Source organism: Mastomys coucha, unplaced genomic scaffold (genome assembly GCF_008632895.1).
Source record: "Mastomys coucha isolate ucsf_1 unplaced genomic scaffold, UCSF_Mcou_1 pScaffold13, whole genome shotgun sequence".
Lineage (NCBI taxonomy): Eukaryota > Metazoa > Chordata > Mammalia > Rodentia > Muridae > Mastomys > Mastomys coucha.
The window spans coordinates 48,284,323-48,309,492 of record NW_022196895.1 but is presented as its reverse complement, the minus strand read 5'-3'; the positions used below and the strand labels follow the sequence as shown (position 1 = coordinate 48,309,492).

General features: G+C 39.3%; 1 protein-coding gene across 2 annotated transcripts; it reads right to left on the bottom strand.

Annotated features, from left to right (window-relative positions):
* Positions 1-991: 991 nt before the first annotated feature.
* Srfbp1 (serum response factor binding protein 1) lies at positions 992-24,910 on the bottom strand. 2 transcript variants are annotated; one of them, XM_031365667.1, is made up of 8 exons: positions 24,775-24,910; positions 17,166-17,254; positions 16,148-16,220; positions 8,214-8,285; positions 4,627-4,708; positions 3,345-4,062; positions 2,197-2,234; positions 992-1,801 (listed from the first exon to the last, which is right to left on the bottom strand). In XM_031365667.1, the coding sequence occupies exons 1-8, from the start codon at positions 24,838-24,840 to the stop codon at positions 1,617-1,619; spliced, it is 1,323 nt and encodes a 440-aa protein (XP_031221527.1). In that variant the 5' UTR covers positions 24,841-24,910; the 3' UTR covers positions 992-1,616. The 2 variants fall into 2 exon arrangements, with proteins under 2 accessions (XP_031221527.1, XP_031221528.1); XM_031365668.1 differs by lacking the exon at positions 24,775-24,910 and adding an exon at positions 24,535-24,748.
* Positions 24,911-25,170: the final 260 nt, after the last annotated feature.

The window sequence follows — 25,170 nt, the reverse complement described above, 5'->3', positions numbered from 1 at the left end:
GCAATGTTAACAGAAACTGAAATGCCCTACCCTACACTAGCAGCTGTTCTATCTGGAGTCACAGCAGCAAAACAGGAAGAGATCTGACTCTAAGACACATTCACTGCCATTGTAAAGTCTCCGTGTAATAAACTGTAACAGTAAATGGAAAAGTCTGCCTCCAACTTTTAGGTGGACTCCTGGCCCAAGGAACTTTCTTAGGCAAACTTACAAGTCTCTAGAAAGTGCTCCAACTTGCTGCGTGCACACACACACACTTTCTTTTACTTTTTTTGGGGGGGGGGGAGAGGGTTGCTTGGAATGAAGATTCAAGAAAACACATCTCCACCATAAATTGAACCCACTCTTCTAGTTACTGACATTCCTAACCTCGCAAAACAGAACCCAGACTTGCTAACTAGGCACTTGCAGGCTGAGTGGAAGGTACCTTGTTCTAACAGAATTAACATGCAGGTCACACAGAATTCAGTTAGCACTGTTTACTTAACTAACGGTAAGAAGACAAACAGTTGAAGGTCTCTGAAAAGCCTCTATCCCTTTAGAGTTAGTGTACTGTGTGAAGTAGGTGGTTCTTTAGGAGTCAAAGGACTTCCACTCAGCCATTTCAATCCCTCCCTTTTCTATATTTCAACACAAGATAGAACACCTGCATCCCCAATACTTCGAGAGGAAAAACCCAGCCCCGCTTGAGCCACACAGCAAGATCCTCAGTGGTAGAGCACGTAAAAGACCTAGAATGCATGAGGCCCTAGGTTCAACTCCCAGTGCTGAACCCCAATAGGCCAAGTGACTAGACACCATGCATAACTTTTCTATACCGTGAACACTGTATCCTGGACTTGGTACATGGACAGAAAAACTAGGGCTGTACCTATCCGCTCCTCACTGGATAGAATACTTACTGCAGGGGTACTTAGAATTTAACTTCTGATTGTGTTGCTACACAGAAGCAAACTGCTTAAACACTGCAAAGATAAGTCACAAGTAACTGCAACTGTGACAAGTTAATATTTATTTATATACTATTTCAATATCCACAATGAAAACTGCTATTTCTGTTTTGTTATGAGAATTTTTTAGTCCTAATTTCTTTATTTTCCCACTATTATTTTAAATGTCCTAACATTTTGTACATGGCACTTATTGTATGTATGAACATATGCATGTGTACATAGGCACATGCCACATTGCATGTGCAACCAGAGAACAACTTTTGTGAGTTCTGTCCTCATACCAAGGGAATTGCAGAGGTCAAACTCAGGTCATCAGGAAGTGAGCCATCTCCTAAGCTCGGTTTGCTTCATTTTCAAGGCAAAAGGCAAAGCTTAACTAGTGAAATATATTTTGTAATCATGAATGAGAAAACCTAAAACTCCGTAATATTGAAATTACTTTATGTAAGAAATAAATTGGTTCAAGTATTCTTATGAAACAAATTTAGAGATCTGTAAAAAGATTATGTAAATATTCCCCAAACACTCATAAAAAAGAAAAACAAGCAATATATTTTGTAACTCTTTCAAAGAGACTTATTTAAAATACAATTTTAAATAACAGGCTAGTTAAAAACAAAACCAAAAAATTTGAAAGCTTGGAAAGAGGAAACAAGCATCAAATCAGTCATCAAACGTAATTTTTTTCCCCTGAAACACAGCAATTTTGGACTGCTGTTCCTTCCGCCTTCTGCTTGCTTCCCAGGAAGGATGCAGAGGTGCGTGCACCGGCTGCTTCACATTCTCAAAGCCTCTGTGTGCACTCTTTGTAAACTGATTCTTCACTGGAGGTTCATTTTCTGGAAAATCTGGGAAGAGAAAGCAAAAGTGACAAGTAACTATAGTAGAACAGGACAGATTTCATTTCTTCACAGCACTTATTAAAGAAAATCTCATTTTACTTAGACACAGCATCTCACAAATTAAAGCTGAACCCCAACAGAAGACAGCTTCAAAATAAGAACTTACTCGAGCAGTTAATTTGCTAAGTACTGTACGCAGGTTCTTGCCAACATGGGGAGACAAAAGAAGCTAAAGAAAACCAATAAAAACTGATACTGATAGTGATCTGACACTCGGTTTCTATTTTTGTGGGTACACACATCAGGAATAATACTATTAGGAAATGACGATTTTCATCCTCTCACTGTGACAGAGTAATGTTTGTCTGCTTGTGCTCGCAGGCTGAGCAGTCTGTACACACCTGGGGCTTTATTCTTTGGAGCCTGTTCTCTGGGATCCCTAAAAGAAAACAGAACATTAGGACCTAAAAGACAAAACAAATCCTTTGAAGATGCAACGGGTGCCAAAATTCACCCACAAGCTGCATCCACTTGCTCACTCTAATATCTAATTAAATAATCAGGACTCAGTTAATCAATTCCATTGACTTCCCACCCCCCTTTCCTTCTACCCACACAGGGACCTCTGGTCAATGAAAAGTAATCCATTTTGGCTATCTTGTTCTCCTTTTGCAGACTGTCTAGATAAAGAACTTCAAACATTTTCTCAAGGGAAGAATGATTTACGTATAATGAAAATTAAAGTCTTCATTTTTGGTATAGAACCAAGAAAAACCTAGAAACTTTTGGGCATGACTGGGTCAGATAGGTACATATTTTTATTACATTCAAGGCTCTATGCTCCAGGTTTAGGAAAAATGTTGGCTATATTATTTTACCAAAGACTATCTCTGACCAATAAATTCACAGAAAAAAGGTCATTATCTTTTTAATGTTCATTTTCAGATTATTTATTTATTGTTTAGACTGGCTTCCTAAACAAAACTAATCACAACTGCTACATTAAAATGCACCATCACTCTCTACCAGCTAAGAGTGAGAACTGAAATGAAACTTTACAGCAGATGAACTGTGAAAAGTTCCGCAATATCCCAACACAGAGCAGTCAGGGAAAATGCAGTCTCCTGCACTGAGCCATGGGAGTGAGCGAAGCCTGGAGGAGGAGTAGGCTACCAAACTACTTAAAGAATTCTGTCCATAAATAAAGATGTGAAAACTTTCTAAGTTTCTCACTAAAAAAATAAAAAACAGATCCCAAATTTTGAAACCCTGAAAATGGAAAGAAGAAACCCTGATAATGGAAAGAAGAAACCCTGAATCGCCAGCATGTCACTGGGCTGTAAAGCAGCTGCTCACGTGACGCTGGGCAGCGTGCTGCTGCTTATGTGTTTCTACACACTACACAATTTACAAAGGTGAAGAGACAGCACCAGGCTAAACCCCACATGGCTGAGACACGGCCGGTCCACGGGGAGGTCTCACATCGCGAGGATATGTAGCCACTTCGGGTGGCAAACAAAGAAGTGAACCACTTCAGATATGCCCTTACCTTCTGGAGCTTTTAGGTCCAGACAAAGAGTGGAAAAACACGGATTCTAACTTCCTGGCTTCTGGAATCAGCTTGTGTTTATCATTTCTGACATCCCAGTGGGTTTCAAGTGTAGTTGTTTTAGATGACACTTTTGGGAGGGGTTTCTGTCCCTTGGCTGAGGAATGGACACATTCCTTCTTTCGTGTCCGTCGGACTTTTCCAATAAAGAAGTCGTCACCGCTGTCGCTGTCCTCGGATGCAGAAGACTGCTTGTAGAACCGTTCCTCAGTGCTGTCATCAAAATACTCCTTTTCCTCCTCGCTCTCCTCTTCTTCACTGGCACTGTTATCAGCAGGCTCAGGGACACAGTCCTCTGGGGTTCTGGTTGAGGCTTTCCCCTGGTCATTGTCCCCGGGGGCTGGGGCCCCCTGGTGTTCAGAGTTAACCCCGGCGCCCTTTCCTGAAGGCTTCTGCGGAGACCGTGGAGTGGCCACTGCTCTGGGTCCCTGCTCTGTCTTGGCCAATTTTTCTTTTGAACCACTTCCTGCCTTCTTTGCTGCTGTGTTGGTGTCCTTTCCTGTCTGCTCTCTGACAGCAGTTCTCTCAGGATGCTGTGACTCACTTGCATCACCCTTTGACCTTGCAATGTCCTTACACCGGCTTTCTTCTGACGTGCTCTTAGATGACCTGGCCTCGGGAGCACTCTGTCTTGCATCTTTGAAGGCCTGGACAGCAGCTGCAAGACAGATAGCGCAAGACTTGTTTCAGCATGGGTACATACAAAATGTCACTGTCCCTGCACAGTACCGCTTCAGCTATGTGGAAACATATGTTTATAAAGGCACACTCAGAGATGCAAAATGAAAAGAAAATTACTTTCTTCATGTCTCTTTAGTCATGAAAAACAGTAAAAATACTGCTGAAAACAATAAAGTGGCAACACTAATTTCTATGTTAATGTGCTCAATAAGTTTCCAGACATCAAAATAAGTGGTAATTAATCTTTGACAAAGTACTTAATTTTATAAAAGATGCATAAAAATTATGTGACAGTATGAACTGCATCAGTATTTAAAACATAAGCTGTTCAACATTATGTATATATAATTTTATATAAATTTTACATATATTAAAATTTTGAAGAAATACAAATTTAATATCCTTTTATGACATAAAACATCTTTCAAACTTATAGGCACATGTCTACAGTTCTATACATTAAAGATGAATATCTCTAATAAATAAAATTATCCAGAATCATATGGCTAAATACATTAATGTGCTGTCATTTGATTCATACCTTTTAGCACATCAATTTTTTTCTTCAGAAGAGGGTGAACTGCTAATCTCGCAATTGCTCTTTCCGTCGCAGTAGAATCTGGCTACACATTGACAGCAATAAATATATAGCATCAAAATTAATCTGGCACCACTGGAAATGATTACATTGCAATTTATTATCTTTTGTACTTATTAGAGCACAGAATTTGCAAATATTCTCTTTAGATAAGTTACCTATGCAATCTACTCTAAAGACAAATAAAAACATAGCCAATTTTGAATAATTAAAATGTTACCATTTAACATTCTATAAAAACTTAGGATTATGCTACATATCATTAGTTATAAATTTGAAATATAAATTATGCTACATATCATTAGTTATAAATATTAGTTATAAAAAAAGTATCTTCTACCTTCCAAGAATTGAAATGGCCTAAGAAAAGGAAGTAAAGACTCAGCCACTGAGTTAGCTCTAAGTAAGGGGTAGGGAGACTCAGCCACTGTGTTAGCTCTAAGTAAGGGGGTAGGGAAGACTCAGCCACTGTGTTAGCTCTAAGTAAGGGGGTAGGGAGACTCAGCTACTGTGTTAGCTCTAAGTAAGGGGGTAGGGAGACTCAGCTACTGTGTTAGCTCTAAGTAAGGGGGTAGGGAGACTCAGCCACTGTGTTAGCTCTATGAGGGTAAGGAAGACTCAGCCACTGTGTTAGTTCTAAGTTATGACGACAGTAACACTTGAAGTCGCACTTCACGGAGGCCTAAAATAATATAATGTTCCCTCCTAATATTTCGAATGCCTTTTATCTATGCTCAGAACCCAACACAGTACCCAGCTCATTACTAACACTATACAAGTATTTGATAATCAGATAAGAACATATAATTCTGCAGCATTTACTGTATTTACAAATTAAGGAATTCATAGCACATGCTATTTGCTTTACATATCCACTGGCCCACCTCTTCCAAGTTTCTAGCCCTTAGCCCCCACCCCTCAGGCTGAGACAGATCTCCCTTGGTACATCTAAACAGACATCTTTAAAAGTCCCTCTCATGCCCATTTCCATGTTGCTGCGCATCTCCCTTCTAGGTGCTCAGTAAAGACTCTGCTACCAGTTTGTCTTCCTTCACATACCACACGACTCCTTAAATAAACATAGTGCCATGACAGACTGCTGCTAAGAAGGTAAAATTTAACATGTTATGTACGGCTTTTATTTTCTTCCTAAGAAAACAAATTTAACATCCTAAACTTCTAAAACATAAGATGTTTTTTCTTAGACAATGTCTCACTTAAATTTTAAAATTCAAATGCTAATAAGAAAAGAATATAGGCAAAAGCTTTTTTCTATATACAAACCAACAATCTAGACTTGATTTCAAAATCATTTAACTTAGTTATTAAGGAAAAAAACTGGAATTCAAATTCAGATTTGTGAATTTAATCTAATACTTCCCCACAAGTTTCCCTCTAATTCAGAAATCATTTGTGACTTAACTGAGAATTATTTCTGCACTAAATTGTTTAACAGAAGATGAAAACAGTGGTGAAAAAGCCAACCCCAAACCAAGGCTTGGCTTGCTGTGTGTTGGCTGCTCTGCTCTGTGCACATCATGTTGTTTAGTGCAGGATCTCAAAGGAACCAGATCCCCGCACATCCAACCTCCTGTCTGTACATTTACCGACCAACTGTTGTAGCTACAATAACTCCACAAATGACTATCTAAAGCAAATAGTGATAAACTTCATCACAGAGAAGCCACTTGGGCTCTGCAGTCTCTCAAGAGTGTTGACACCTGCATCATAGGCTTCAGAGGTTAGACTGGATGATGGAAACCACAGCTTTCCTTATTTAAAACTGACAACATTTGCCATGGAAAATTCTCAGGAAACTGTGGCTTTTCACACACCTCCAGCTTCTTCCATTTCAAATAAATTAAACAAAAAAGTAGAAAACACCCTCATCTTTTAATGGAAAATTTTTACTCTGGTATTGGGTACTTATTATCAACACAAAGGCATTTGTTATTCAATTTTGAAAATAGTTGTTCAAATACACTCTGGATGAATTAAGTGTCTAATAAAGAAAGATTACTTATGTGCAGTACTAATTCTTTGAAATGTTACCTAAACAAACTGTATATCCACTGGTAAAGCAAGAATATGAGTATTAACACTTGTAATAATAAATTACTTAAAGAAACAAATCAGCAAACTACGATTGTTGATGTATAGCTCTCGTCTTAGAGTAAGAGTATGTGCTCTGGAGCTGCTTTGACTGACCAAGAAAACAGACCTAGGTTACCCAAATCCCATATTCCAACATGGAACGGTGTGATTAAGTTTTCTAGTTTTTTTTTTTACACGGTAGACAGAAAACAGCATCAGATCTCATTACAGATGGTTGTGAGCCACCATGTGGTTGCTAGGAATTGAACTCAGGACCTTTGGAAGAGCAGTCAGTGCTCTTAACCTCTGAGCCATCTCTCCAGCCCAAGTTTTATAGTTTTACAGAACAAAAAAGACTATAGTCAAGGCAAATTGAGAATATACTAGTGGGTAGAGCAGAGACAAGAGAGAAGCTTTCCATAGGCCTAAGAAGCTATCCAGTCCCTTTTCCCAGCAGCCTTTTCCCTTCTAGACACTTAAATGCTACCAAGGCAGTATCGGAGTCCCTGGCTAACAGAATCCTATGTGACAGCATCTCTTTTCTGGGGAAATTTATATCAGTGGAGGAAATATTAGTAACCAGTCTCCAGCTCCCTACACCTTCCCCTGACTCTGGCTTGGAAATCACGTGGCACCTGGTTCTAGACTTGTATTGTGAAACCAGTATTATCAGAAAATGTAAGTGACTCCCCATTTCTGTGTAGGTTAGGACTTCTCTTAAGAGACCCTGCCATGCTGTCTGCACTCTCCTCAGACTCCATCATACTGTTGTACACTGGCCTTGCTGATTGTCCACGGTATTACTAACACTATTTGTTAACCTTACACCCCAACAATCCATCTCAGTGTATAATAACCCCTGAATTTTTGAGCCAAATTTAATTCTCCTTTTGCTTCTATTAAGTTTTTTTTTTTTTTTTAATGAAGAAAAGAAATGGATACATTCTAAACACAGAATGTCTTTATATGTATGGTCAATATACAATATAGCATATGAAGAAAACCATTAAATAAAATCATTTAAAAAATGGAGTAACAAAATAGAAATTGATCTGTATATCACATACTTGAAATGAATTTTAAGCATAAATTGAGGGCAAAATAAATCTGTTCTTTAATAAGAAAACAATTTAAAAAAATACTGTTTTAATACTACAAAGCCACCGGGCAATAATGATAGGAAGAGGGAGAATACTGAGCACCAAAAACTCCAAAATAAACAAATAAACAAACCACAAATGCAGACGTTTAGTAGTGATATAAGTCTGTCTCTTCTAATACCTGTCACTACTCTATGTATTTAGCTACTAAAACTTGGTAATGGAGCTAGGGAGAGGGAGTGGAGTGCCAGGAGACAATCTCGGAACACAGAGAGGCTCGGGAAAGTGGTCCACATCCCACACAACCTTGCTACCTTGTTTCTACCACAGACAGACCTTTTTGCAAGTTTTTTCAAAGTTGATATCATCATTAAGTGCAGATTTCGTTATGACATCAGGTTTCAATTCCTGTGGGGGAGAAAACAATTCTAGTTAATCTTCAAGATTCATGAGTTAAATTTTTCTTGTGTTTTGCTTTAGAAAACTTAATAAAAAAGTTGAGTTCTAGAAAAGAAATAATACCTGCCATAGTTATTACCATAATACTAGAAAAACCAACAAATGTTTTTAAATGCCAAATCCCCTTATAGCAGCTCACAACATCAGGTTCAATACAATTTCAAGGACTATAGTCTGTAATCCAAAGATTCGTATGCAGTCAGAAAGCCTTCAAATGTCAAGTCTCCAAAAATACAATAAATACATACATACATACATACAATACATACATACATACATACATACATACAATACATACATACATACATACATACATACATACAATACATACATACATACATACATACATACATACAATTTTGAAGTTAAAGGAATACTGCACACATGAGCCTCTATAGAGGGATACTCTAAAAGACAAATTTCAGCCTGGGAAAAGTAACTTTATTAACAATATTTGAGGTCAAGTATGAATTTTCAGGTTAGTAATAACTTCTGTCATATAGAAGAAAAGCATAGTAGATAAAACTTATTATTTTGATTGCAACTGGAAAAAAAGTAGAGGAACAGAGGAGATGTCGAGATTATTATTTTATACAGCAGATACGTAGACAGAAGCCCAAAGGATACCGTTTAAAATGGACAGACAATATCCCAGAGGACCTCAGTTCTATTCCTAGCATCCACATGGCCGCTCACAACCATCTGTCACTCCAGTTGTGACACACAACTGACTAGACTTCCAGCTCTAAAATGTCGGATACCTCGGCCTTTTCAGGAAACTGCACTCACAGGCAGAGCATCCCCATGATTAAAATTAATAAACCATTAGGCAGGATCAGAGTCCCTGAACAGAGACCAAGAAAGGTCCATAGTGTGGCCCAGTTGCAGAAGACCCCAGCAGTTTAGAGATGGCAGTACCACCATCACCAGGGACAATCACCAAGAACAGCACCAGCACCAGCAGAAGCTGTGGAGTAGAGCTGTCCTAGCCTAGGAGCAAGGCGGGTATGCAGCAGAGGGCAGAGCTGGAGAAATCACCCAAGCCTTCTGAAGAAGCCAAAAGATTTGTGACTTCCAGACATTAGACACCAAGTTATTTACACTGTTGGGAATTTGATTGTGCCCTGGGTTCCTCCCGTTTGAAATAAGTAAGTACTTAACTTATTGTTGATTTTTACAGGGGTCCACAGTTAAAGACTGAACTTTTAGAGATGGAATTTTAAAGAGTTTTGAAGACTATGGGACTTTTAGGTCAACTTGACATAAGCTAACATCATTTTGGAAGGAACCTTAATTGAGAAAATGCCCCTACAAGATTAGCCTGTGGGCAAGCTTGATTTGTACGTTCTTAATTGATGTGGGAAGGCTCAGCTTACTGTGGGCTGTACCACACTTGGGCTGGTGTGGGTGTGGGTGCCATAAGGGAGGCTGAGCAATCCATAAAGTAAGCAGTGGTCCTCCACACCCTCTTCATCAGTCCCTACTTCCAGGTTCCTGCCCTGACCTCCTTTGATGATAGACTTGAAGTGAATCCCTTTTCTTCCCAAGTTGCTTTGGTCATGGTTTTATCACAGCAACTGAAACCCCAACTAGGACAGTAGATAACCAGTCATCATGAACACAATGTACAATCAAAGGCTTAATAAATATTTGTATTACATGCCTAAGTCAGATCTATAAACCAGTGTCCCTTGTACTATTTCTCCAATCTACTCTTTCTAGCCAGTCATTCCTCTACTTTACTCTGCTTTCAGTTTCACCATTTTAGAAAACATAATTGCTCAAAAACCTTTGCTGTGCCTATATTAAAAAAAAAAGGTTCTGAAATGGAATACCACCTGCAATTTTAGTTACTACTTAGACCTTTACATCTCCACTCATTCCATAAGCCAGCAATGACAGTTACTTTATTAACGACAGTATTAATTAACCATCTGTGTTAAGGTACACTCAGTGAACTGAGACGGAAACTACTGAGACAGGACAACATCCTTTCTACAGGAGATGGAGACGATAGGTATTAAAAGTGACCACAGTGCAGTGTAACATCACTGTACAGAGTGCAGAGAAGTCCATCCCTGCCGTGGACTTGCAGGTCTCTGTGCTTTGTCTGTGGTGCACTGCCGGATACTGATTTCTAAGTACTTCATATGTATCTTTCTAGTTCTAGGTTTGAGTTTCCACTCTGTGGAGTTTTTCTACAGTCATATTAGACACTAACCTAATCAATTGTTTTTCTAGGCTTGTTTCCAACAGAACAATACAATACATTCTGACAGCAAAATTAAGAATCTACACATCTTCTAAGTTTTAAAGTAAAATATACAAAACTTACATGTATAATATGGAATTTTAAGAACTTTTCTAAAGACATCAACTTTTTTCATTTTAATTTGAAGTTATCAATTTTATGACTTACCAGACATGAGTATTAAAACTAGATTTTAATAATTTGATTAAGAACTAGATTTTAATACTATTAAAAAACAGACCATGACCAGTAGAACAAATTCTCTCCAAACCTGCAACTTTTATCAATTATAAGGACTTAAATTTTTCTCTCTGGAATTCACCCCCACATATAAACAACAGAGTATAGATTAGGCTGCCTTTAGAATGTAAAGATGTATATGACTTTACTAGAAATGGCCAAGAATTAAAATTACTTCCCCTTGGAATAGCTTTTTATTTTTTTAAAGATTTATTTTTGTTTTTTTAAATTAATGGTTGAAAGTGCTCTGGGTACCTTCATGGTCATCAGGAAACATGCCAACAGGATAAAAAGTTCTTTCCAGATTTAGGAAACGTCAAATTACATGCATGCTATGCTGATCAATGCCAGGAACGTGTGCCATGTCCTCCAGAACTGGAGTTACAGCTGCCATGTGGGTTCTGGGAATTGAACTTAGGTCCTTGCGAAGAACAGTCAGTGTTCTTAACCACTGAGCTATCTCCTCGGACCACACAAATTTTCACATTCAAGGAAAATATACACTATGGAGCTTCTCTTGCTGCCACAAAGAATTAATTTCATGAGCAGAGTATTAATGCTTCTTAACATACAGAAAAAAAAAGTACGTTGTTGCAGCATTTTCTCAGTTCAATCACATTAGGGCAGTGACAGGCCTGTGATTGAACAGGAATAGAGAGGTGGAGCTAGAAGTGGAGGAGGGAAAAGAGCAGAGAGCAGGAAGTAGCAGAAGAGGATCATCATGGAGGCAGAGGAAGATGACAATTCAGACCCTGTGTGGTTATAACAACCAGGCTAAGGTTTTTACAAGGTTAGATTAACTGAGTCAAAACATTGCCTTTATCATTTCGCACTAAAATTATTGTATTGGCATCTTGTAATTGTGATATTATTATATAAACCTGATTAGATAATTAAGCCAGAAGAGTCATGCTTTACTGGGTACTAGGTGCTAGATGAATGTTTGTGGGGGTGAGCAAGATATTCTGCTAGCTGGGAGAAAATAGGAAGAACCCACTGGGACATAGTGTTGTGGTCGGACAGTACCTTCATTAGAATGTGGTCTGGTGGGAAAGAGAGTTTGCGGAGTGGATTTATTTTTATTATTTCCCGCAACAGTATGTGATTTCCACCATAAAAATTCAACAATGTAAGATATGTTCAAGTTGATTTGAAATGAGTTTACTTCAATACTGCATGCTTTTTCTCAGTTGTGACTCCTCCAAATAATGGATACATAAAATCACATATCTTCTCATGATTTGAGAGCAGAAGCAGAAGAGACTAATGGAAGGAGGGAGGAGGAAAGAGATGTCAAGAGACTCGGGATTGTAGGCACAAAGTACAGTGTGACAATCGTGAGAAAGGTCTTATAACATGATTTTAAAAGATCAGTTTAGGGGGATGGAGAGAAGGCTTAGTGGTCAGCAGCACTTATTGCTCTTGTAGAGGACTTAGGTTTTGTTCCCAGCACATAACAACGTCTTATAGTTCAAGTTCCTGGGGATCTGCTGTCTTCTCCTAGTCTCAGTAAGTACCAGGCACATACAACACAGAGGCCAAACAAACATCCACACAGAAAAATAAAAGTAAATAAATTTCAAAAACTAACAAACAAACTAACCCATCACATCAGCTTAAAGAATACAGAAACAATCTGTTTCCATTTTAACCCTAGTCTGAGTTCATACCCATTTTATAAGAGGATCTTTGCATTTCACTGTTTTTCCTATAAAGTATGCTGGTAATATTTTCACTTTTTTCAAGTACCCGGTACATCTCACTGAAGTAGTAGTACTACTTGTCCAAGTTGTCAACATCAGTGGCTGAAAGTGCTCTGTATACTTTCATGGTTATTTGGATACATTTCAGGTTATAGGAAATATCCTGACAGGGTAAAAAGTTCACATTCCCAGTATTACAAAACTTGAAAAATCAAAGAAAAACAACAGCCTTCCCCAGCCCCCATGTAGCATTTTCTACTCCTAAGTCTTCTGTACCTACTCAGTTGCCTTTGAAGGAAGCTTATCTGGATGGATCACTTCCAGATCAGTTCTTTGCTCAGATCCTGGTATGCACTGTAACCTAAGCAGCAGGAGCACTTCATTTCACACTCACCCATTCGCCCTGCAGCCTGACCTGTTTCCCCTAAAGGTAGGAAGTTTCAGAGAGGACAGATGCCACTTACATTTGAAAGATCTGCTTGTATTTAGAAGAGTAAGGTAAGGCCATCATATGCTTGATATAATGTCTATATTACAGGACCTACAATGAAACAATATTAAGGGGTCAGGAATGTGGCCTTCTCTGATATTTAACTGAAGAAATTACATTCCGGAAAGCAATGTGGGATTTCAATGTAAACATTCTAGTCTTCAAATGGTGTTTCCTGAGTGTGAGGAAGGCAGTATATGCTGACCTATGTATATTCCACCAATATTTCCTGTGGACCATTTCAAAGGTCACAAGACCCAGGGAACCTTGTACCATTTTAAGAAGCAAGAAGAGTTCTGCCTTTTAATAAATGAAAGGCAGCACCAAGGCTGGAGATTTCAGTTTGATCCCTAGACCTATGTCATGGAAAAAGATGGGATCCAACCACTATACAATATCCTCTGATCTCCACACATCTGCATGTGCTCACTGATGCCAAGACACATCCATATATAACACTGTAAAAAACAAAGACACACACACACACAGACACATATACAGTGTCCTTATTATATAAGTATATAGTGGCCTTAGGGCACTGACTAAGGTGACTTTAAATAATGAAGAACTAGCTTTTTTTAACTTTATGTTTCTGAGACTTGACACTAATAAAACAAAACTTGATTTCATAATCCTTTTAGTAACAGTTTAGCAACATTTTATGTATGTCTAGGGATTCAGAATAATCCCAATACTATAAATACAGCAACATAAGTTAAAAAAAATGCTGTATTAAAATTCACTCAGCCATCCATGTACCAAACACATCACTACATGCCAGGAAAAATAACTGCGAAAGCTGACTCATTATCTGAAGATACCCTCTCCAGTTATAGGAATGCCATGCAAACAGACAGCTTGAAAAGCTGACAGCAGACACACCATGGGCTGTACTGAGAGGCTGGACAGTTCTGGAATCAGGATGCTAGTGCTATGCAAAGTTTCTTAGAACTAGAAACGTGACAAGTAAGGTGTTGGGCACTGGGAGATGGATGATTTAGTAGGTAATGCTGTTGCCACATTAAGTACGAAGACTTGAATTCAATCCCCAGCATTCACAGAAAAAGCTTCAACTTTTATGTTTTTTTGTCTCCAGATAAATAACTTAAGGATCTTTGGGTTCATAAGCTACCTCTCAACAAGAAAGAACCTGTTTCAGAAGCCAGTATGTATATTAACACTTAGAAGTATAAATATTATTAGCAACAGCATCAAAAATGGGGGTCATACTTACAGTGTATAAAATTAGAACCTATCATTCTACAGAATCTTAAAGATCTGGTCTTGCCCCTGCCCTGCTCAGCCATGACCAAAAAGAAACTACTTCCCATTTCTAAAAATATATGATTTTCTTTATGAGGATGGCATCTTGCAACCAAATACCCTGTTATCATACCAAGAGAGTATAAGACAGTTTGGCATGAGGACAACTATAAAAATCTAGTGGTGCATGAGTCAAAGGAAAAACCCCTCTGGAAAAATAGAAAGTAGAGCTTCTCCTCCAAATTTAATTGCAGTTGTGAATCTACTGTAGTATGGCTGTTTCTTTGATACTCCCAAATGTATGAGAAACACTTCCTTAAAAAACTATCAAAGACCTTTCAATTGGAAAAATGATAAATATATTTATTTCAGAAAAGGCCGATTATGTAAAAGTACTATGAGCTTGAAATAAGATTAAACACTTTAGCTGAGTAAACACAGAGTTGACTTAGTATTCCTATTCTGAGTTTTTATATTTTGTATTTCTATGTTGAGTTAATGTCAAAAGAGAGAAAAAACTAAAGGAAGCAACAAGATAAAGTCAGGCTACCCAGAACACCTTATTCCCCACCAGGAATTCAAAAACATGTATAAAGTGCATGAATTCACTACACAGCCAGAAAACTGTGGCTCTCTGGGGTAACAATAAGTAGTCTTAATTACTGGGAAGATTGACATAGTCACCTTGTAAACGTTCCTAGCACTGGGTCTGATCTGCTGCTGATAAAACTAAAAATCAGAAAACTAGCTTCATATTTAGATCAATAAGACAGCTCTCCGACTAATCAGCCTGAGTACAAACTGGATGTGCTGTGAAGATGCGTTTGTCTGCATGCTCCTTACAGACTGCATAGTTCCGTGTATGTGCAACTCTTCTCGCAAAAACCCAACAATCACCTAGTGTTTCAAAGCCTGCGCATGACTAAAATGCAAATATTAATATTTAGAAGAAATCACATGAAAAAATCCATCAAACGGATTTTATGTATCTGATGGCCCTATAGGAGGAGTAACAAATACAAATAAATATACTTCACACTAAACAACCATTTCCGGTACCTCTCTTTAGGTTAACTGTTCAATACTTTTCCTTCTCTTAAAAAGGAACAGTGAAAAGTACTGATAATTTAACTCAATTAAAATATTGTTAAAGAATTCTCTTGATCTTTTATCTAACTTGAACTTAGATGTTACATCAAATTATGAAAGTCAAACATATACAAAATTACTCTGCAATTAAGATAACTGCTGGTACCAAATGTTGTTTTTAAGTTCTGCAATAAAAAGGCTTCCAGACATTTAATGGTATGTCATTTGGTAAATGAAAGTTTCCACAAAAAAGGGCAGAGAGAGGACCTAAAAATGACACCAGTGAAAAGTCTGGCTGGAAAGACAATATGGACCATGCTGGTCCAACACTAAACTTATTTTAAGTTCTACAGAACCCAGTAAACGCTGACATCACTCTATAAAAAATTTATTGAGTTGGCAATAAGAGAAGCATGATGTCAGCCACCAGCTTCACCATCCACATTCCCAAATAACATGGACACTTAACTGTTGACCTTTCTTTAGAATGGGTCCAAGAAACAGTGAAATAAATGCCCCAGGCATGAGGCACTATAAAACACACAAATGAGTTTAGTTTGGCAATTTTGATTCAAATTCGTCTAGCACTTCAAACCAGGGAGACATGCAAGCTCACACAGAGAGAGCGCAGTTCTGCAAATGTGCTGCTCCTCACTGAGCTCAGTGACACAGATGAGCCCAGAGCGACTCAGGAGACTTGGACAAGGAATCACTGACAAGAGTGGATAGGAGACACACCCAAGCACATGATGCACTTGCACTCACTCGCCTTTACCTTCATGGCACGGATCTCTTCAAGCATCCTTTGGGCCCGCCTTTGGTTTTTCAACAGTGCATCCTCAGTGCCCCTACAACAGTGACCAAGAGGAGCATTAGTGATAGAGCCATGTCACAATGAGCAGTATTTTAGTGTTTGAGAAAAGCTCATGTGAAAAGTGCTACATCCTACACTGCTGTTCTCAGGTCACAGTGACACACCCTGATGCCACTGTCCTGGAAACTGGACAAGACACACAGTACCCTGGAGTCGGTTCGCTGGTAGCTTTTCTCTAGTCCTTTAATGGCAAGATCAGCTATACCCCGTGATCAAAAAACTCTATTTAATGTACTATAAGCCTCCTAAGATATGGTTAAAGTTTAGAGATGCTTTTATTAATTGAAGAATTATTTTCTGGAATTAAAAGAAAAAAAAAGATGTTCAATATCTGCTTAGTCAGAAAGGAAGACTATCTTCTAGAACATTTATGAAGGAACTGAAATCCAGAAACCTCATATGTGAAAGCTTTCTAAATCCTTGTGTTTAAACCTTAGGAACTGTAAATAGGTTTCCGTTAATGCTACTGATACTGGAAATGAGAAATATTCTTTTATTCAAAATTATCATATAGTATATAAAAAACTGATAAATTCTTCCACAGATACTGAAAATTTCCAAGTACTAAGGCAAAGAAAGGCTGATGAAATCAAAGCATAATTGATTCAGGGCAGACAGACATCCCAGACTTATTAACACTGTGAAATAGCTGTGAGTTACATAAAACACATACAGAACACTGAAGGCAATTTGATTTTACAAAGAGTGCGTTCTTTCAAAATGGAAGAAACCATTCTGTCTCTTAAGCAAGAATGGTTCATAGCAGTGTAGGGCATGCTGACACAGCTCACTCTCTCACCCTCATAACTGCCCCACAGCAGCTCAAGTGCTGAGTGCAGACTCAGCCCCCTCACTTTATAAATATTAAGCATATTTTGACATTTGATCAGTTACAGCATTTTGACTTCCCATGACTAACTTTTTGGACTTCAGTCTGCCAACACTCCTGACAAGTTTTCGGATGACCAGAACTCGGATTCGCTTCACTTCTTTTCTCATCTTTATAACCTTAGAGAAAAAGAAAACAAAATAAAGAGATTCAGAATGGAAATAAAAACATTCTGAATGTTATCGCGCACTTAGGTCTGTTGTTTAATCAAACGTCTGCTTCTTCCATAACTGTGGGAATATGACAAGGCTGAACACGCATGCATGGGGATGGAAGGAGAACCAAGTCAGGACTCTTGATTTTAAAGCCAGAGCTTTCCCAGTAATTAGCATTTTAACTCATTCTGTTGGGACTAGAACACACTAAATTTATGATTTTTTTTTTAATGAAAAGTCCCTTTGTCTTGGAGATTTGGGACTCACATTTACCATTTTTTGATGTCATACTTGAACTTTCAGAAACAGTTTCAGACACTCTTTGGATGCTACAGGGCTGTCGCGTATTCTTTGGTCTTAGTGTGCTTATATTCACCATCACAGCTTTTACTGGAGTTTTCCCGATACAGGGAAATGCCTTCCGATGGGTTTGTTAACATCTATTCTTTCTGATGGCTCAATATCATTTCTGAATGTCAAAATTTCATACTTCTGCAATGAAAAGGTACCTCTACAACTTACTACAAAAGTAAAAGTACTTTTACTTTTAATCCAATCATGTTTGGTTAAAATAATAATGTGTGTTCCCTCCAGACAAATTCCGTGGAAGTCAACAATCTTATCTCATTTAACATTGGTTCTAAACATTTAAAATAGTGCATGGCAGATCCATCGTGTTCAATGATACTGCTGAACGAGTAAACTCAGCCCACAGCCCACCTTCTACTCTTTCCCTGCTTCAGACAGATGCACTGGATCAGATGCATTCAAAGAACATAACTACTTTCTTTCCCACTAGAATACAACAACATCTTTGGAATTTGTTTTTGCTATAAAACTTTTTATGAGGACAAAAAAATACTGTCCCTAAACACCAAGTCTTGTATTGCTTGAGCTCATGAGCAGAAGGCAGGCACTGTGGCTCCCATCTGTGACCCAAGGCCTGGGTGAAGGAAGTAGAAAATGGCACATCTGAAGGCAGCCTGCCCAGCATGCTTGGCCAGTAGCAAGCCTGGGCTACAGAATGAGACTATTGTAAGACAAAACAAACTAAACAAAAATAGAGAAATAGAATCATAATAGGTAATGATATATTGTAAAATTAAGTATTTAAAAACAAAGTGCTGCCAAGTGATAATTTATACATTCAAACATTAATATTCCTCAAGGTTTAACCTTGTAAGCTTATAAATTGATAATATACCATTTCACTGTTAAGTACTAAGAACTCTTAACTATTAACTAATAAACACAGCAGGCAGAGCTGCTTCCCAGTTACGTTTCCAGTCACAGGAAAGCTAGTCTCCAACTTTAAAACTCCATTTCTAGAAGAGGGCTGCTTGACATTACTTGATAAAGAATTCTCAAAGTAAGGGAATGCTTCGTATACTCACATTCACACCAATACCAAACATGTTCTCTTTTTTAACTTTCTCAATGTCTATATAGGCAACAGAGAAATTCGTGTATAGCAAAGACATTTACTATATAAACAAATGAAATTTTAATTTTCCTTATAACTGCTTACTCTAAATACTTAGCTGTATTTTTGTAAAACATTACTAGTGGCTTTTTTGTGAGGCCATTAAAAGTTATCAATTCATTTGTCAACCAGGAGTTATAGCACTAGTTGGCAAAAAGCCAGAAGCTGGCACATATTTCATGTGATTGGCAGAAGGCCAACACACTGAGTGTATCACACTTGGGCAGATTCTCTGGGGACTAGAATGGACTACATAGTAAGACGCTTCCTGAGTTGAGGCTGGGGATGGTGGGTGCAGTAGATTCTTTTCATGCAGTGCTAGCCTACCCTGAGACAAATCAATTAAGGTTGGAGAGAATGGATGGATCTGGCTGTATTGGACACCTGGTTACCAGGGCCTCCTTCAAGTTTGAGAGGTGGAGACTGTTGCCATCAATGATTCCTTCATTGACCTCAACTACATGGTCTACATGTTCCAATATGGCTCTACCCATGGCAAATTCAACAGCAGAGTCAAAGTTGAGAACAGGAAGCTTGTCATCAATGGAAAGCCCATCATTCTCCTGGAGTGAGATCTCACTAACATCAAATGGGGTGATGCTGGAGCAGAGCATATTGTGGGGTCTACTAATGTCTTCACCATCATGGAGAAGGCCAGAGACCACTTGACCCATAAGGGTTACCATCTTTGCCCATTCTGCTGATGCTCCAATGTTTGTGATGAGCATGACCAAGAGTGGTATAACAATTTACACAAGACTGTCAGAAATGCTTCTTGTACCAGCAACTGCTGAGCCTCCCTGGCCAAGGACAACTTTGGCATTGTAGGACTCATGAATAGTGTCCATGTCATCACTGTCATCCAGAAGACTGTAGATGCCCCTCCCTGGGAAGATGTGGCATGATGACCATGGGCCTGTACAGAACATCATCCCTGCATCTACTAGTGCTGCCAAAGCCGTGGGCATGCACAGAGCAGAATGCAAAGCTCACTGTCATGCCTCCCATGTGCCCACAGTGAACCTAACATGCTGCCTATAGAAAGCTGCCATCAGCAAGGCAGTGAAGCAGGCATCTGAGGGCCCATTAGAGGGCATCCTGGGTGACACCAACACTGAGAAATATTTTTCCACCTTTGAGGCTGGAGTTGCTTTCAATGACAAATGTAAAGCTCATCTCCTGGTGTGACAATGAATAGAGAGCTACAGCAACAGGGTGGTTGACCTCACAGTTTACATGGCTTCCAAGGAATAAGAAACCATGGCCCATCCACCCCAGCAAGGACACAAAAGGAAGACAGGCCCTTAGCTGCTGGGGAATTCATCTCCCAACTTAGCCCCTCCAACACTGAGCATCCCTCCTCAATAAAGTTCACTGCACCTTCCCCTCAAAGGGAGAGAGACAGAGACAGAGAAACAAAGAACATGAATAAACAAACTATATTACAATGTTGTTTGGGTGGAAGAGGGGAGATTCTAGATAAAATAGGTAAGGAGGTAATAGTAGAAACAAAATGAAAGACATGTATAGAGTCTGGAGAGAGAAAATGAAAGTAAAAATCTCTAGCTCATCATTCCTCAGACTGATGATCCCAAGCAGCAAGAGTGAACTTAAAATAATCCATTAGAAGATTCAAAGGTCACACTGCAGAGTATACGTGTGCTGACAGTGAGGTGCCACCTGGAGTCTTCCAAACTCCAATCTTGGATAAGTAACAAAGTATAATAAAGTCAAAACCTAATACTCCCCCTGAAAAAGGAACAGACAGAAGGTCAACTCAAGGATGAGAAACGAAGAAAAGGAACCACAAACAGGCAAAAGCTGACCATGGAAGAAAGGACACTATGTCCAAAGGGTTATCTAGCCCTTCCTGCAGTCCAATATTCCATTGCTAGCGGTGATCAGCAGACAAGAAACAGTGTTTTACAACGTGAGTGCCTTTCTAGATGTCACATATTCTGTAATGGGCCATTTTACTCATCTATACACCTCTTAAAGCTAATGTTTACTGACAACTCCCTTGTGAGAAAAAGAGCTATATTTTGTGATTAACAATGAAAAGTTTTTGATACTATGGTCCATAGACAAAATTAAGTGGTTTAAATTGACTTTTGCTGACTATCTGCTAGCTCATCAATCAGCTAACACCCAAGTAACGAATTACCTTGCCATGTACTTGGACTAGACTAACCTTTAACAAAATTGATGGTGTTAGGAAAAGCTGAGTCTATCTGTGCATTTTTGGAATACATTACAACTTCCACTGACTTACTCCTTCATATACAAAAATCATAAAACACTAATTAGGAGACTGGAAAATAGGCATGCTGATACATTGCTGGTAGAAAAGACAACTTCCGTAGTCCATAGGGAGGAAATTTTGTGATCTTTAGAAATAGCTCAGCAGTTGAGAGCACTGTTCACTTTTGCAGACAACCTGGATTTGGTTCCTGGGACTTAAAGTAGATAGCTCACAGCCACTTCAAATTAAGTTCAAGAGATCCAATACCCTCTTCTGTTCTCTGGGCAGCAGGCACACGTGGTGTGTGTGTGTGTATGCAGGCAAAATACTCATACAAACAAAATAAATAAACCTAAAAAAATGTAAAACATATTTTAAGAATGAGGAGTTAAGATATGTTTTATAAATTGGTTCCTTATTCAGAATTACCAATGCCAGGGTATTATCAAGCCAGGAAGTTACTGCCTAAGGAGCACTACTACAGGTAGGTTTCACTTTTCACAGGGCATTATGTAAATCTGATATATTATAAAACTCATTTAAATTAAAATATTAATACAATACTAATAAAATTAATTTATTTTGACAGGGCTGGGGATTGGATCCAGGGCCTCGTGCATGCTAGACAAGCACTCTACTATTGAACTATATACCCAGACCACCATGTATCTTAAAAAAAAAAAAATTCAAAATTATAAAACAAGGTTACTAGTCAAATCATAGCTGTGATTATTATCCCAAAGACAAAACCAGAGGTTTACAAATATTTGCAAGTTTAATGATAAAGCAATTCCTCTTTACCCCACTCACTATCACCACCACATACATGCACATCAGTCAAATACAGAGAGGAGAACTAGTCCTTGAAGCAACTGAAGAAGAGCTATTTACTTTAAGATACTGAAGAGTCAAGCCTGAAAACTGAGTTCCAACCCACATGGTAGAAGGAGAAAACTGACTCCCAGGAGCTATCCTCTGAGTTCCTCATGGGAACTGTGGCACACCCTCACTCCTATACAAATTAAACAAATAAATGTTAAAAACTGACATTTTATAAGTATACACTGAGAATACAAGCAAAACTTTCAAGACAGGTAGAAGGGACACACAATGTCTTTCACACACACAGTCCCAAGTAAATGCCATAACAAATATAAGAATTAAGTGGTGCTTCCAGAACTTATTCAAAGGATAAAAGCTAGCAATGGGCTTCTTAAGAAAGTGGTAAGTAGGAATAACGAGAGGAAATTTCAAATCCAGGGCCAGCATGTGCAAAGAAGCAATAGTGGGGCCAGAAGGAAGCCAGCAGCTGCAGTGCACGGGTTGACAGTGTCAGGATAGACGGACAGGCTACCCATGTTGCTCAATTTTATTCAAAAGCAAGCCAGTGGGTTTAAAACAAGGAAATGACCTGATTAAATCTGTGCTGAAGAAAGAGCTCAGCAGCAGTTAAAATGACCAAATGAAGGGTTAAGAAGAGGCAATCTGGTAGGTAGGAGGAGAGCAGAAGAGCTTTATATGGGGACGCACTCGGGACCACTAGAGCAGCAGTGACAGAGGAAGAGATGTGAAACTGAAGTTCAACTTTTCCAGATATGCTTCCTTTATTGGTAAGTTGTTCTTTTGATAAGTTTCTAGGGGAAAAAAAAAAGTATGTTGCATGAGCTTTTTCTAGGCAGTCTTCTTTTTTCCTCTTTTGGTATGCTCCTGTTTCAATCACGTGCCACATATACTGTGAAGGGCCGTACACAGACAGTGGTCCCATATTCAAGGGATCTGATGTTGTAGTCATTTCTGTTTGTGTGTTTGCAAAGACAGAATTACCAGATGCTACATTTCTTAGACCCTGTAGCCATTAAGTGATTTGTGACTGTATCTGTATTCTTACTTTCCTAACTGACCTTAACAGAAACATCAACATTCCCACCATCTCCTGTCCTCTCTTTGTCCTCTGAGGACATATTACATTTAAATTTGAGATATGTCTGATTTCTGATTTGATAAGTTCATTCGGTCACTTAGCCAACATTTACAGAGCATCAGTATTCGAGGAGACACACTCGCACATGACAGAAACAGTTTTTCACAGCATGGAAAGCATTCTGGTTAAAATCAACTAGTAAATGCTTCCTAACAGTAATATTTAAGCTCTTTTGAAAAAGCCTGTAAGTTAGTGAAGTGGAATAGGAGTCTTACTTGACTTATTCCCGGGGATTATAACCACTGACATCAATACTGGACCTAAATGTAACTACACCTTTCTGTGAATTTACAAAGACAATTAAGCTAAGATCATTCATAGTTCACATAAAACCTAATAAAAAGTACCCCACTGTGATAGTCTGTATGGGAATGGCACTATTAGAAGGTGTGGTCCTGCTGGAGTAGGTTTGTCACTGTGGGTGTGGGCTTTAAGACCCTCATCCTAGCTGCCTTGAAGCCAGCATTCTGCTAGCAGCCTTCAGATGAAGATGTAGAACTCTCAGTTTCCCATGCACCCTGCCATGATGATAATGGACTGAACCTCTGAACCTGTAAGCCAGCCCCAATTAAATGTTGTCCTTATAAGAGTTGCCTTGGCCATGGTGTCTGTTCACAGCAGTAAAACACTACAACACCCACCAACAGCTATCTTGCACAAAATTCTAAATATCTCTTTGATACCCCACTGCCTACTAAATAAAGACTCAATCTGGCAATTAGACAGTAGTAGCATATTTGTTAATTCTCACCAGCTTTCTAGGCCCTTTTTATTTTATTCAGTTTCCTACCACCAACCTTTCTGTGCTTATAAGGCCTTCAAATACCTTAGGAAATTATTCCTTGCAATTTCCATATATTCTCAAAGAAGATTAAAGACTCTTATCTCACATGTGACTTTGTCTCCTTCAAAAAACTTCTGTACTTTTTTTTTTTTTTGGAGGAATGGGAATCTTTGTTTATTTTCTATCATAGGTTACCAGAAAAGAAAAAAAAAAAAAAAGAAAAAAAGGCACAAAGAACATCATACATGGCTCTACAACCTGAACAGTGACCTGTACATGAACGGCATGCAGGGTAAGCAATTCTTTCGATGTCTGTAGTTGTGAGATGTTTTCGATCCTTGCTCTCCAAAGCTTACCTTTTAGGATGCCAGTTAACAGTTGGGAAAAGCATGTAGCAGAAACTCAAGGTGGCCTGGTGACAATAACACACTACAGCGGGGGAGGGAGAGGTAGTGGTGGTAGTGAAGGTAAAAGCGCGAAACCAGATTAGAGAAATCGGAGATAATACAAAAAAACTGTAATGGGGACAAATGAGACCGACAGCCCAGGAGAAAAGAAATGAGGTCGGGCGTGCGTACAGGATCATTAAACATCTGGAACTCGTTAGGACAAGTTATGCCTCAGTTTGAATTCCCTCCCCTTCATTTTTGACAATTAAGAAAAGAAGAGCTTACTCAGGACCAGGCACTACGAAAACATCTCAGTAAATTTAAATCTTACAACCCTATGAGGAAGATACTAGCCCGAGCTTCACCTTACAGAGAACAACTAAAAGTGACTGTACACTGAGTGACCTCCCCACGGTCGCACGGACAGATGTGTGCGGGGCCTGAGACCGGGGACCCGACCCACGCGCGGAGCCCGGCTCCACACCGCGACCGGTCCTCGGCGGCCGCGCTCCGTCCTTCCGGAGCCCCGCACCTCAACGCAGCCCTCGCGTCGGGAGACGTCGAGAGGGCGCCCCACACCCCACCGTCTCCGCCCGCGCGCTCACCTCGTTATTGAGGTTCAGAGTCCCCGGCTGGGCCATTGCGGACGGAGGAAGAGGATCAGCCGCCATCTCCGGCACGTGAGCACCGGCGATTCTACCACGGCTGCGTAGACCCGCCCCCGGGGGCGGCCTCTTCCGCCCAGACGCTGGGCTTTTTCCGGCAGTGCCGGAAGTGGGTACGGTGACTTCCGGCGCGTGGCGACCAGCCGGAATTGAGCGTTTCCTTGGAAACCAAACTAGTGGGCGTTGCAGTGGGCGGTGCTTTAGCTGATCTTAGCCAGGGGGCGTTGCTTTCTCTGATGTTAGCAGAAAAGAGTAATTTTTCCCGAGGGTTCCATTGTGTTCCGTTAGCGTTGGAAGGCCCTGAGGAGAGGAGAACGCTTTTTTTTTTTTTTTTTT